Source organism: Rissa tridactyla, chromosome 6 (assembly GCF_028500815.1).
Source record: "Rissa tridactyla isolate bRisTri1 chromosome 6, bRisTri1.patW.cur.20221130, whole genome shotgun sequence".
NCBI lineage: Eukaryota > Metazoa > Chordata > Aves > Charadriiformes > Laridae > Rissa > Rissa tridactyla.
In genome coordinates, this window is record NC_071471.1 from 35,993,545 (window position 1) to 36,007,263 (window position 13,719).

At 48.5% G+C, this 13,719-nt stretch overlaps 1 protein-coding gene across 6 annotated transcripts in view; it reads left to right on the forward strand.

Moving 5' to 3' along the window:
- The window catches only part of ASCC1 (activating signal cointegrator 1 complex subunit 1), a 39,316-nt gene that overhangs the window by 703 nt on the left and 24,894 nt on the right, over positions 1-13,719 (forward strand). For all 6 annotated transcript variants that reach the window (XM_054204856.1, XM_054204858.1, XM_054204860.1 and 3 more), the window contains exons 2-6: positions 2,070-2,197; positions 3,290-3,389; positions 4,306-4,403; positions 5,874-6,052; positions 13,292-13,428. In XM_054204856.1, coding sequence (XP_054060831.1) covers positions 2,086-2,197; positions 3,290-3,389; positions 4,306-4,403; positions 5,874-6,052; positions 13,292-13,428 — 626 coding nt within the window. In that variant the 5' untranslated portion in view covers positions 2,070-2,085. The remainder of the gene's footprint in view (positions 1-2,069; positions 2,198-3,289; positions 3,390-4,305; positions 4,404-5,873; positions 6,053-13,291; positions 13,429-13,719) is intronic.

The window sequence follows — 13,719 nt, forward strand, 5'->3', positions numbered from 1 at the left end:
GCCAGGGGCTCACCACCCGCACAGCAAAGAATTTCTGCCCCAGATCTCATCTAAATCTCCCCTCTTTCAGTTTGAAACTGTTACCCTGTGTCCTATCATTACACTCCCTGATCCAGAGTCCTTCCGCATCCTTCCTGTAGCCCCCTTTAGGGCCTGGAAGGGGCTCTGAGGTCTCCCTGGAGCCTTCTCTTCTCCAGGCGGAGAGGCTCTCTCAGCCTGTCCTCACAGCAGAGGGGCTCCAGCCCTCCCAGCATCTCCGGGGCCTCCTCTGGCCCCGCTCCACCAGCTCCATGTCCTTCCTGTGTTAAGGACTCCGGAGCTGGACGCAGTACTCCAGGTGGGGTCTCACCAGAGCAGAGTAGGGGGGCAGAATCACCTCCCTCAACCTGCTGGCCACACTTCTTTTGATGCAGCCCAGGGTGCAGGTGGCTTTCTGGGCTGCGAGTGCTCATTGCCGGCTCCTGTTAAGCTTCTCATCCACCAGCACCCCCAAGTCCTTCTCCTCAGGGCTGCTCTCCATCCATTCTCCACCCAACCTGTATTTGTGCCTGGGATTGCCATGACCCAGGTGCAGGACCTTGCACTTGGCCTGGCTGAACTTCATGAGGCTTGCACGGTCCCACCTCTCTAGCCTGTCCACGTCCCTCTGGATGGCATCCCTTCCCTCCAGCCTGTTGACCGTGCCACAGAGCTTGGTGTCATCGGCAAACTCGCTTAGGGTGCACTCAATCCCCCTGTCCATGTCACCGACGAAGATGTTAAACAGCCCTGGTCCCAGTACTGACCCCTGAGGAATGCCGCTCATCACTGGTTTCCATGTGGACGTTGAGCCATTGACTGCAACCCTTTGAATGCGGCCATCCAGCCAGTTCCTTATCCACCAAGTGGCCCATCCATCAAATCCATGCTTTTCCAATTTAGAGAGGAGGATGTAGTGTGGGACAGTGTCAAATGCTTAAACTTTTAACTTAAACAAACAACTTAACTTAAACAAACCTTAAACTTTTCACCTGCTGAGGGGGAAACTGACCAATTTGGTGTCACTTAAACTGATGAAATATGGCCGTGCAATAAACCCACTTCAGGGTAAAGTCATCTTCAGAGGCCACCACTTTGGTTTTCTTCCCCGATGGGTTGTGTTGTAGCAGGCAGGTGAACCTTCTGATGAAGACAAACATTTTGGTGGAGATTTTGTCTTCTGAGTAAGAGGAAACTTCTGTTTTAAAAGCAGGATATATCCAGTGTTAACAACTTCAGTGAACACAGAAAGAGAACACTGAAGATGTGAAGTCTCTGGCAGATGCCCGCCAGTTCATCAGATCGCCCTGTTGCTTCCACACCATAGAACGCTCTGTGCTGTAAAAAGTTTAATTCAGCGTTTCTAATATCGTTTGGAATAATGCGGGGTAGCCTAAGACTTCTACATGTTCTCCTCAAACTTGCCACTCTGAGGTGTAACTGCTAACACCGGCCAGAGCTGACCCCTCAGAGCGCTTTGTTTCCCTTCCCTAGCCACCCCCTGTGCAGATCCAGGGAACCGGGTTTGCTTTGGAAAAGCTCCTTGGGCCTTTGGGAAACTAGTGGAGGATGGCAGGTGGTGTGAGGGAGGCCAGCGTTGTCGGGGATTGCTTGCGAGAGGCTGGGGTCTCCTTGGTCTGCAGCTACGGAAGATAACAAGGTGAAATTGTTCAGAATCCTGAACGGTGCTAAGACAGCACGTTGACTGAGGCCATGGTGAGTTTTAGCTAAAACGTGTGAGTTTCAGGGAGCATGGTGATCAGTGGCTGACCTCCTTGCAGGGCTGAAAACCTCCTTGCAGTGGCTGACCTCCTTGCAGGGCTGGAAAAACAGTCTTTGAACGTTAAGGTTTGAGAAGGTATTGCTTTTCTGAAACCTCTTGTGCGTACGTACAGGAGGAGTTACTGCTCTTCTGAAAATACAGACCTCGCTCTTTACTGCTGAGCCCCTCAGAGCTCCCCCAATGCCTCTTACAAATTATCCACAAGGAAACTTCGGAATTTACCTTTCCTTGGCATAAGTTAGCAAAGCTGTCTTTGTCTTTGCATTAGGAGGAGGAGGAGCGGGATGGATGTTCTGCGTCCCACTCTGATAAGGATCGGGGGGCGCGTATACAGGAAGAATCTCATTCAAGAGCAGGCCTACCAGCACGAGGAGGAGGAGGAGGATTTCTGTGCAGGTAACGAGTGCTGCGTGAGGACTTGCTACGGATGAAATCATCCCCCCTGGTGACCTAGGGAGCTCCTGGAGTTCTCTCTGATGTCTTTACATGCTCAAGGACCTGCCCCTGCGGTGGAGTGAGGTGTTCAAGAGGGAGAAAAATGCTTTGCTTTGGTCCTTGGTGATGCTGCCGGCCAAAGAGTGCACGTAACGCTGGTTACTGAATGTGGGTTTGGGTGCCTGTGCTGCTGGCTCTTGGTTATGTTTGCTGGCTGTGAAAGACCTCCAGTAAAGAGGGGAAAAAATGAGCCCCGTTGATCGGTTTCCCCTGGGTTCCTGAAGTGCCTTTCTTTTTGGTAGTGCAATTATTTGCAGGTATGGCAGGAGTGGAATCTACTTGCTAAATATCCTCTGTCCTTGCAGTGTTTGCCCCTTGAAGAACCGGCCTCTTATAATGTGGCTTTTGGAAGGTGTTAACCTATTTTTGGGGCAGAATTCTTCCTGTTCTGATGTATTTTACCTTTCTGCATGAGTTGTGGGCACAGAAGAGCTCGGCAGTTATTTCTCAGATGGAAAGGGTTGTGGCTGTTGTGTCCTGTTTCTCCCTCCATCCCGCATTTCATTGGATTGAACAAAGCTTTAATGAGTGGCTTGCCGCCCAAATTTGTCCCCGTATGTGTCGGAGAGGAGACATAGGATGACTACCCGAACCCTTGAACCAAAACTATCCCCACCTTTTATTTGTGTTCTTCTGCAACACCAAATTCCTGCTCAGGTCTCTGAATGGGGTGGTGGCTTCCAGCCTGCCAAGGAGGAGAGACCATTCCCACTGGGTAGCTGTGCAGCTTCCAGCTGAGAGAAAACCTGGTCTGTAACTACTGCTTTCCTGCGCCTCCCGGCCCCGCGGATTTAGAAGCAGTCGTTATGTTTTCCTGAGTTGGTAGTAAGGTGAAATAAAAATCAGTTAGCCGCAATGGAGAGGAATCTGTTTCTCCCTTTACTTAACCTTGTGAGAAGGTGGCTGCGAGACCATTGTCCTACACAAAGTGCTGCCAAACTTTACAGAGGTTGTTCAAGGTCTGTTGTTGTGTTTTGTTTTTTTTTCTGGTAGGCCCGGGTGACTGCGCAGACGAACCCTGTGATGCCTTTGTGGTGGAAGAGACTGAGAAAGGCTTCCAGTGCAGAGTAGAGGTTCCCAGCCCATTATACAAGTGAGCCTACGTGTTTCTGGTTTATTTGAGTTGCTGCTGGGAAGCGGTTGAGCACAGGATTTTTTTTTTTTTGAGGTCGGGGTAAGCGCTGGCTCTCCAAAATATATTCCGTTTTGTGGATGTGGATTTTAGCGTTTGGGAAGGGAAAATTGGCAATGCCTTTTTAGTGCAGTTGTGCCACGCTTGACTCCTGGCCTCCCCTGTGACAGAGACAGCAGGTGGTGCTTTCTTGCTGGCAGGAGAGTTTTTGAGCGTTCTTCCCTTGAACATAAAAGCGTCAGGGAGGGGGGAAGAAGGGGAGGAAGAACTGGGGCGAGCAGCCTGGCAGGGGGAGTTTGTGAAAGCTCTGAGAGAAAGTACACACGACTGGAATTGACTCTTGACTCAAATGTGGTGTTTACTGGGAAGCCTGTAGTGTTCAAAGCTTTATCTAGTTATTTTTGACAGTTTTATAGGTTGAATAGTTTTACTGAGATGCAGAGAAGGAAAGCTGTTCTGTTGTGTGTTTGGATGCTGGCAAATGAGTACCTTGAGCAAAGCAAAAAGCAGAAAAAAGTGCCCTTAGTTCTTTGTCATCTGAGATAATGGGAAAAAAGGATAACCCAGCTGATGAATAAGCTGTGGCAGGACGTGCTGGGCAGAGCTGTTGTGGACCGACTGACTTATTTTAGCTTAAGCCAGTTGCGAGCCACAGCTCAGCATCATCCCCTCATCCGAGACTGGTCACGCGTGGAGTCCTGGGAGTAACCGGGTCCTGTGCCTGGAGCTGACTGCGCACATCCCTCTGGCACAGAGATACGGAATCTGGGCGCGACCAGCTGCCTGTGGCAGGGTTCATCTGCTGGCTGGACGCACTCGATGGAGAGCAGCCCAGCGACACTGTGTACATGACTCTCTTGCATTTTTACGCCTCCAGGTACATCATTGGGAAGAAAGGGGAGACCAAGAAGAAGCTAGAAACAGAGACTCGAACCTCCATCAGCATTCCCAAGCCTGGAGTGGAAGGAGAAATTGGTGAGCTTGAACATGCACAAAATGGGTGTTCTCTCATCGGCCCTTGCACAGACATGATTTGAGCGGGCAGGGGGCATAGGAGGTGTTTTTCTTTTAATTCCTGCTTCTGACATGGTGCTGACACCCTTTATGGCCTTTGAAAAATCGCTTCACATTTCTCCTGAGCTTATTTCCCCTATCTATAAATCCTTATAAAGCAATATGAGGATTTTTTTTTGGAAAAAAAAAATCTATTTTAAGTCTATGGATAGTCTCACTGAAGTCACTTCTAGGCCTTAAATGACTGCCTTGAGGACTTTGGGCCTGAATGTGTTGGGGTGGTTTTTTGGTTTTGCTGTGTTATTTATTTTTTTTTAAATTAATACTATTTCCATTAACAAGGAGCTGTAACATGCATCCAGAAAAAATTGCCGCCTCGTATATTTATGCATGAAATAAATTTCAGCACCTGCTTTAATCTGAGAAGTGTTTTGATGACGTTGCTGCCTTTCTGGCGCTGTCACTTGATCCTGAGAGTGAGAGCAGGCTTTCTTGTACCGTATGTTCCTTCTCATCACTTCCAGTGACTTCAAAAGAAAGGAGGCGTTGCTCCTAAGGGCTGGCCCGTGCGGGTTTCTGCCTGAGTGGGTATCTGGAGGGCCCCTTACGCACGCTGTGGTGATAATTGGCATGGCATACAGTTACGTTTGTGACAGAGCTGTGAGGAGCAAGTGACAAGGGGGATCCAGCTGTGGTGCTGCACAGGAATGTGGCGGTACTTCTCAAGAAGTGGGCCTTGACTTCTTTCTGAGAACCGTGAAGGACTATTAGGATGGTTGAGAGATGTTGAAAACATGTAATAATAGGAAGCCAAGAAAATTTGCTCCTCACAGTTCTTTCCTTTCAAGCTCAAGGGTTCTCTGTTTGGTGCCTTGAAGTGCATGCACAAATGATATAGGCCATCTTGATCTTTGATAGATTTTTTTCTTTTCTTTTTCACTTTGACTGCCTTTGTGAAAACTTGAAATAATGCTCTAGAAATCTGAAGAGCCGCTGAAATGATAGACTCTTAGTTATTGTTTTTAGGCACTCAGAGCTGACTTTCTTGAGAGCAGAGGGATACTTTTGATGGCGTCATCCTGTCTTTACAGAGGAAAGCACAGCCATGCCAGGCATTTTAAGTCAAGCAGGGAGTCTGGTTAGGTTTCTGTGTGCACGGTTGGGAGTTTTAATTCCTATCGCTTCTTCAGCGAGCCAGGGACTAAGAGTAGAGAGGTGCTGTTGTGCAGGTTTTTTTAATTCCCTCCTGGCTGCTCCTGGATGAAGTTTTCTTACTTTCACAATATCCTCCAATATTGATATTTTAAAGCGCACGAATAAATATCATGTAAAATCACGATCCATTCAATTACTTTTTATTTTGCATGTGTGTCAGTAGTCTCACTGTAGCTTCACGGAAACCAGACAGGTATTGCTTTGGTTTCCTTGCAGTGATTATAGGGCAGCATCGCAGCGGTGTCATCTCTGCCCGAACACGGATCGATGTTCTCCTGGACAGCTTCCGTAAGAAGCAGCCCTTCACACACTTCCTGTCCTTCGCTCTCAACCAGCCCGCCATCCAGGAGAAGTTCCTGCAGTTCAAGGAGGAAGTGTTGGAGAAATGCTCAAAGGTAAGGAACCACGCGAGAATTAAAATCAAGTGGAAGCCCTTCGGCAGAGCGCCGTTTCATTTATTGAGAGATAGCTTTTTGGCGTTTGCCTTGAAGGCCTTATTCTATTCTGTTTCCTAGGAATGTGTTTTTAACAGGCCTTTAACTTAAGTTGGCGGATCTGCTGTGAATTTGTTGAGTGCTGTTGTGAAATCTTCTGGAAAGTGGAATGGCTTACTTTGTAAATCGTTAGTAAAATATTTTGTTCTCCTTAGAGATTTTCCTAGGTGGGAGGATATCTAAGATTCAAAAGAGCGGTTGGGGTTTTTTGTTTTTAATAGGAAAGCCACTAAATAATGTAGTGGACTTTTCTACATTTTATATGATTTCTACGTGACCGTGAAACCAGGTAGGAATTCACAAGTTTGCTGCTGCTTCTATTTCACGTTTCTTTTGGTTACTGACAGTGAAGGAAGATGGGTGTCATTAGTGGAGCTGAGGGAGAAATGACTTGGTAGCACATGCCATCCTGCAAATCTAATCGCTTCCCTTCTTCCCCCTGAGATGCTGTGCTGACAGTCCCTCCTGCTTGCCTTCAGATCTTGCATTGAGAGCAGCAGGAAATAGTTAGGCATAGGGAAATGAAGGACAGAATGAAGTGAAAGCGGTGTATTCCCTGGTTTATTTTAGCATGCTTCTAGTTTGACAGAAGCGGTATGTCAGTGCACGGGGCCAGGCTGAGGAGAGGGAATGGTATTATTAAATTGCTGTGTCTTCTGAGTCTGCTGGCAGGACATCTCTAGGTAAGAGAGAAGAGTTCCTCTTCGTGACCGCTGCAGGTTAGATTGCGTACACGCAGCAGGGTTTTGTGGGCTGATATTCTTGCCTTCATGTCCATCAGTGCCTTTCAAAGGGGAAAATATAATCTTGCCGATAGCACAGCTTAAGAGGTTTAGTTTCCTATGCCTTCATGCCGGTGGGTGTGAATTATCTGATAGCTGGGGAAACAGGAGTTCTTACTCAAGTTTTCGTGGTCGCTTGCATGTCAATTGTCTCATCTCCAAGAGCAGAACTGAGCTGGCTCTGCAGTCTTGTCTTTCCTGGCAGTTCTGATTTAAGTCCCTCTTCTCCACCCAGCAGCCTATTTCCATGGCATTTTAGGATTTTTCTATCACTCAGCTTTCCACTTGATGTTAAATACAACCGAAACTGGCCAACAGATCCACGGATTAACAACCACTGCAATGCCATGCGGACCCTTTCCTCGGGCTAGGAGGATATCACTGGCTGGATCAGCTATCCTCATTAGCCAGCAGCAGGTACCTTTATTAAAGCTCACCGTTACTAAAATAAAGCCCTGAAGACAGAGGGATGGAAACATTAGCCTGAGAAAGTGCTGGCTGAACAGAAAGTGCCAGACCTCGGGCTGGCGTCAGTGGTGGCCTGGCTCCCTCTGTTGGTTTCTAGTTCCAGTCCTAGTGTGGGGACACACCAAAGTCACAGGGAGAGAAGCGGCTTTTCAAGGGGCTGGTACCTTCAGCACGGGGCTCTGGTAGTGGCTGTTTGTGCCGTTGGCCCTGGACTGCACCCCTGCTTTCAGTCTGGTGTTTCTCTTGCCCTTTGTCCCCTTCTACCTGGGCTTGTGGCTGTTACAGTCCTTTCACTTGATCTCCCCCAAGGTCTGGTCCTGCTCTGCTTGAAGCTTTGGCATTCTGGACTCTGCTTATCTGACCCTCCTCCTCCCCCTAGCTGTCTGCCGGCAGGTCCTGTGGGTCTCTCGTGTCCCTCCCCGTGGACAGCAAACCCAGACCTGCCCGCTGCGCGGGCAGTAACCTCGGTGTCATCCCGTACGTCTTGCTGGGTTCTGGATTCCAGGTGCCTCGGTGTCAGGTGAATCCTTTCAGTGTCACATCTCTAAGATGTGGCCTCTTTTATTCATCTTGGCAGCTAACGCTGTCATTCATGCTGTCATCCTGTGTTTTTATTCCTGCAACACACTGCCCTCACACAGGACTAGCGCTCTCCTTGCGGAGCACTCATTTTTTCCTGCCTGCTGGTTTGGTTGCACCTCTGCAACCCTCCATTGTCCCTGCCTTGGCTGGTGACCTTACTGGCTCTTCAGACCCTTCCTGATCTGTCTCTGTCACATTGTTTGTCTCTTGCTCGCTCTTAAGTATCGTTTTGCATCCCTGGGTAGGCATGGAGGTCTGCCATCCCCTTCGAAACACGTTCATACATTCATCTTGGTGCTTTCCCCAGTGTTGTCAGTCACGTTCAGAAGGAGCTGCCTGGGAACATATGCCAACCTTCACGTACTCCGTGTCCTGGAAAGCTGCAGAAACCCAAGCTTGGTCAGAGGAGCGCTGAGACCACTGCTGACCGGGCGAGTCACGCTAATTTTTCCTCCTCTCATCTGACCTTCTTTCTCTCCTGCAGTTTTAGTTCTGTGTCTGGATGGCACTGAGTCCTGTAAGGCTCTGCGTCATGGTGAGGGATCCTGCAGCGTGGGTGTGCGCACGGGAAGACATTTTGGCCTAACAGCTACTTCTGGCTTTCAGTAACCTCAGACTTGAACTGTTCTCGGACCCAGCACCCAGGCATGAATCCTCCTAATACCGGTAACAGCGATATCGCTGAGAGAATGTGGCACTCGAGATATAGCATGCCTTTTGCTGCTGCCGAGTCATCAAGGTGCTTCGAGGAATCTCCCAAAACGGTGGCAAGCTGAAGCTGCCCTACAGCAGGACACCTCTCTGTAGGTGGAAGCAGAAGGGCTGGGGCTGCCATTCCTGCTCTCTGTGCTGCGTGGGTGCGAGGTGCCCCGGCCTGGAAGCTGTGGAGTTGTCTTAGCACTGCTCCATGTCCTGTGCCTCTCAGGAGAGCCTGAAATGTTCCTGGTACTGCTTACATCAGCTCTACAGTTTCCATTTTTAGTTTGAAATGTGGAATTCGGTCAGTGGCAGGTATTTGGGGGTTTGCATATGTATAGCCTAGGAATATATGGTGCTTTATTTTTCTGCCCTTCCTTCTCCTGGTATTAGCAAAAGGGTTTCTAGATATATTGCTGGCTGTTAGTTCAAGGAGTATATTGCAGCCCCGTATGTCTCTCAATCACTCCACAAGCCGGTAATGCCACTCTAATACCACTTTATCTCACAGCAGGGTCTGCTGGAAAGCGTGTCAGTAATGAAAAACAGTAATTCAAAACTGTGCCTCACAGAGCAATAAGAGAGCTTATAGATTTGTCCAAAGCAAAGGGATTTCTCAGGATACTTGGAGAAATCCGAATAGGTTTCGGTTGACAGAAGCAGCGCACTTCTCTTCCTGTTGCAATTTGCTGGTGCGAAACATTGCAGAATTAGGTAAACCCCAGTCTTTGAATGAAGCTCGGTAATAACGGTAAGGAAGGGAAAGGACCGGTTGTGCGTGTGTGAGGATTTCTTCTGGCCATTGAGCATTTGTGAGGGACTCTATTTCTCTCTGAAGCAGTTACCATGACAACCATTCATTTATATTTTATAGCACAGGGTTATGTTGGTGGGTATGTGCTTTCTAACTTTTTGTGTGTGTGTGCGTGTGTGTCTTTAAGACATTTTTTATAAGATGAGCCGTGTGCTGGAATATGGAACGTGGTCCATGGTACGGTTTAGGGCTGCCAGGCAATGAAGCAGGGCTGAGGGGAGGCTCTTTTGAGGCTAATTTAATAAGAATACGGGGAGGTGGCTCACCTGGACAGGCTCTTTACTGGCGTGGTGCAGTGGGAGGTCCGGATGACTGGATGACCTTGGAAGTCTCCTCGCACAGTCGTGTAGGTGTCAGAGCGAGGAGGACTGAAACGTCTGCCTGAGTACGCAGGTGGAAAAGGGAAGAGACTTTGCAGTAATATTGCCGTGAAAAATCACAGTTGGGTCTTTCAGAGCTGTGCAAACACAGCACTTGCAGTCTTAACAGGCTGCAGATGTAGCACGGAAAAGAAATATGATTGCCGTAATATATGGCAACCTGTAAATATCAAACATTGCTAATGAGGTATTACATCTTGGAGTGGAAGGGACAGAAAATGGGAGGGGTTTTTCAGCCTGCAGCTCTTCAGTCCGTTCTGAGGAAATTCTGCTTTTCTGGCTCGCTCCTTTGTTTGTGGGTCAGGGTGGGAGAGGGCATATAGCTGGCACGCAGTATCCTGCTATTAAGAAAAAAAATAATCATAAAGATGTCTGCAAATATTGGAAGCTCTTAAGGCAGTAGAGAGGATGCAGCCGGGGAGGAAGAGCTAAGGAGTCTGATCCTTTGCCTTGTCATGTAGGCGGCCTGAAGTGTGTTGTGGTCTATGGTTTCCCTACTACAGGGTCTTAGATTTGAAGGAACAACGTGCTTGGGCTTTGCAAAGAGAGGTGAAGACTCTGGATAAAACCTTTTCCGTGTTCCTTGTAAAGGAGGAGAGCAAAGGTAAAAGTCTAAGTAGCAGGCAGGAGGAAAAAAATTAATTTTTAAGGCTAAATGTGTGGAAATGAGTTGTTTTTTGACCATGACAGGGCAGTGTCGGGGAGAGGCACAAGCTAAAATGGATGGTCATCACATACAGATGGTGTGTAAAGGGGATATTCTTCCTGCCTCTCAGTGCATCCTTAGAGAACCCAAGTTGCAACAGTAAATTTTTTGAGAGATGATAGATAATGTGTTTGTATCTGCTGGCGAGTCCCTGCAAATACACCGCTTTCAGACTCCCCTGTAGGATACGGGGATGCCCTGCTGTGACACCTCCCCTCCTCTGCTCTGGTGCTCTACTTTCATTAGGGCTGGAAGCCACCGCTTGCCACGAGCCACTGCGACTGGGCTATGAGGAGTGTCCACCTTCCGCTGCACAGGGGAGGAGACTGGTGAAAGAGGAGCTTTTTGCCAAGAGGCATTTGGAGAGCATGGCTTAGATCCCGATGGATCCCTCTGCCCACCTCTGATGATGAATCTCACTCCCCCCTCCTGCTTTTATGGTTGTAACTTATCTTGAGAGGGTTCCTTAGGTATTTGGAAGATGTCCATAAAGCCCCAAAATCACAACGTTGACAGGATCGCATCTCTTGTGCTCATTCTTCCTGGAGGTGGGTGTGATTTTCCCTTAGCAGTAGTTATGAACCACATATTCCTGCTGGCCAGGTTGCAGAGGACTGATGCCAGTGGACAGGACAGCTTCCTGTGAGGTGACACAGCGGTTGCTGATAGTTTATCATAATCTGGGATTAGAATAAATGGGCTCAAGCTTTTTTTCATCTCTGGGAGCAGCATCCAGCCACGAAGGGCTGCTAAGACACCCGCAGAAACATTGCCTGTTCCAGGGAGAGCTACCTCTGACGTAGCATCTATTTTATGTGTGGGAGAAGTGGGATCTGCCGGCCTGTGAAAGAGTAGGGGTGTAAGCAGGGTTTTTAGGAGCTGTCTGAAACACTAGGGAGTAAACCAGGAAGATTATCTAGGTCTTGGCCTGCTCACTCTGCACCATTCTTCCCTGCTAATCTCCCCAGCAGCGGTAGCGCGGCTTGTGGAGGTGACATGCCATCGCTTTGTCAGCTGTCAGCCCACACTCAGGTGTTGGAAAGCTCAGGGGAGAACGCTGCTTTTGGGGCAGGTTGGTGTTTACAGTACAAATCGTACTGGGGCAGAGGAGGAGGGTAAGGCATTTGCTTTCTGACCTGCAAACTGCTTTCTCATTACTGTACATCATCTGTGCGTGCTGTGCGAGTGACATCGGTTGTCCACGGCAAGGATAAATCGAACTTTCTTCCAGTTTCTATTACCCGAGCTACTGTTTTATGATGGGCCAAATATCCTCTGGCTACAGATACCCTTAGAGAAAAGAGGCTGACGGAGAGAAACCGTGTCCTGTCATGCGTGTTAACAGCAGTATGAATTAAAGGAAGACGAATGCAGAGAGGGGAAGGTGGGGAGAAGTGAGATGGAGCCATCCCTCTCTCCTCTGCTCTGGATGTGCCCCGAAGTAGTTGGTGCTTTTTTCCACCTGCTGCACAGTGCTGGGGTTTGCCACACGCTTTGCCACTACCAGCATGGTACGATTTGGGGTTTCACTTGGCAATAAAGTAATTAACAGCAGTGGAAGGTATATATGTGCTCTCTCTCTGGGGACTGCCGCACTTTGCTTGCCTCCGGCTGCTGGAGCAAGCCCTTGGCCTCTGTGTTGCAGGCTGGCTCATCTCCAGCCCAGCCCACGAGCCCTGCTGTAAAGGAGGGCATGGATATTGTCATTAGGCATGAAAAATGCCCAGTGAGGTGTGGGGCATTAAACTCTGATGGGCTGAGATACTGCAGCGTTTAAACAGCCGAAAGGTTTTATTTCAAACTCTGAAGTGCAGTGAGAAACTTCAAAGGTGTCATCCTCGGGCGGTGGACTTTTTGCAGAGCGAGAAAGGCTTCAGTGGCCTCGCAGGTTGGCTTCTTCTGGAGTTAGACGTTGAGGTTATTTAATATGCTGATGGGAAATGGCCAGTAAGTGGAAATAATTGTTTTAATATGGGCGTGTTAACCATCATCGAGGTATTTTTATAAATATCCCCTAACAAAAGAGCGTGTTTCTTAAAGCTGAATGTGACCACTGCTCCATCTGGGAGCAGTTCTTCCCCAGCAACAACACGTAGCTCTTCTTATAAAGGAAATTTAACTTAATTCATCTCGCCAAACAATGGGGCACGCGGGAACAAGAAAAATGTAATTATCAGAGGCGGTATTAGCTGTGCTTCTGTTGTGAAGTGCAACCTGTGTTTAGACAGGATTTAGAGACCATTTAGAGCTTGTCACTAGAGCTGGTTCCAGCTTTATCGCACAAAAAATGGACTTAACTCAAGTTTTAAATCTGTGCTGACTTGTGTCCAGTTCGTTGACAGCTTTGACAGCTGTGGAAGTCTCCTCTCGAAACCCTGTACGAGTGAGCGGGTCCTCAGTCCTGAGTCCTGAGTAAGAGCCTGTCGTAATGAGCTTCCCGGCTGCCCTTCAGCAGCTCCGCCAAAAAGGCAGGCGGGGGGATGCATGCGGCTGGGGGGCTGCGTCTCGCCTGTTGGGCTGAGCTCGCTCCCTCGCAAAGCCTGTGAAATTTTGTTTCTTGTTTCAACTTCTGGTTGCTACGAACCCAAGGAGTGATGCAGAGATAAAAGTTTTGGTGACCCAGTACCTGTTCTCTCGTATTTATCCCTCTGGTGGAGGGGGGTGTGTGTGTGAGATAAGACACCTCTATATGATCGATTGACTGATTTGCAGGATCACGGGGTCAGCAGCAGCCTGTTCCAGAACCCAGCCAAGCTTCACCTGACTCTTGGGACGCTGGTACTTCTGAATGAACAAGAGATCCAGAAAGCCTGTGACCTCCTACAGCGATGCAAAGAGGACTTTGTGGAGTAAGTGATAAAAAGGGAGTGTCATCACCAAGAACTTGAGTGGGGGGAAAAGCAGCAAGGTGTCTTTGACAAGGGACAGCAAAAAGAAAAGCAGCTAAATGGTCTATCTCAACTCTAGAAATTTAGAAAAAGGCTGAAACATTTCAAGTGGGAGCGGCAGAAATCACCGAGCAGTCACAAAGAGCCTAACAGTGTCTTGCAGCTCAGCTCCAGCCCTCAGCATTCCCTGGAAACCTGCTCTACTCATTTTTTTTTTCCTCACACGTGTCCCCGTTATTTTTGCGCGAGCAG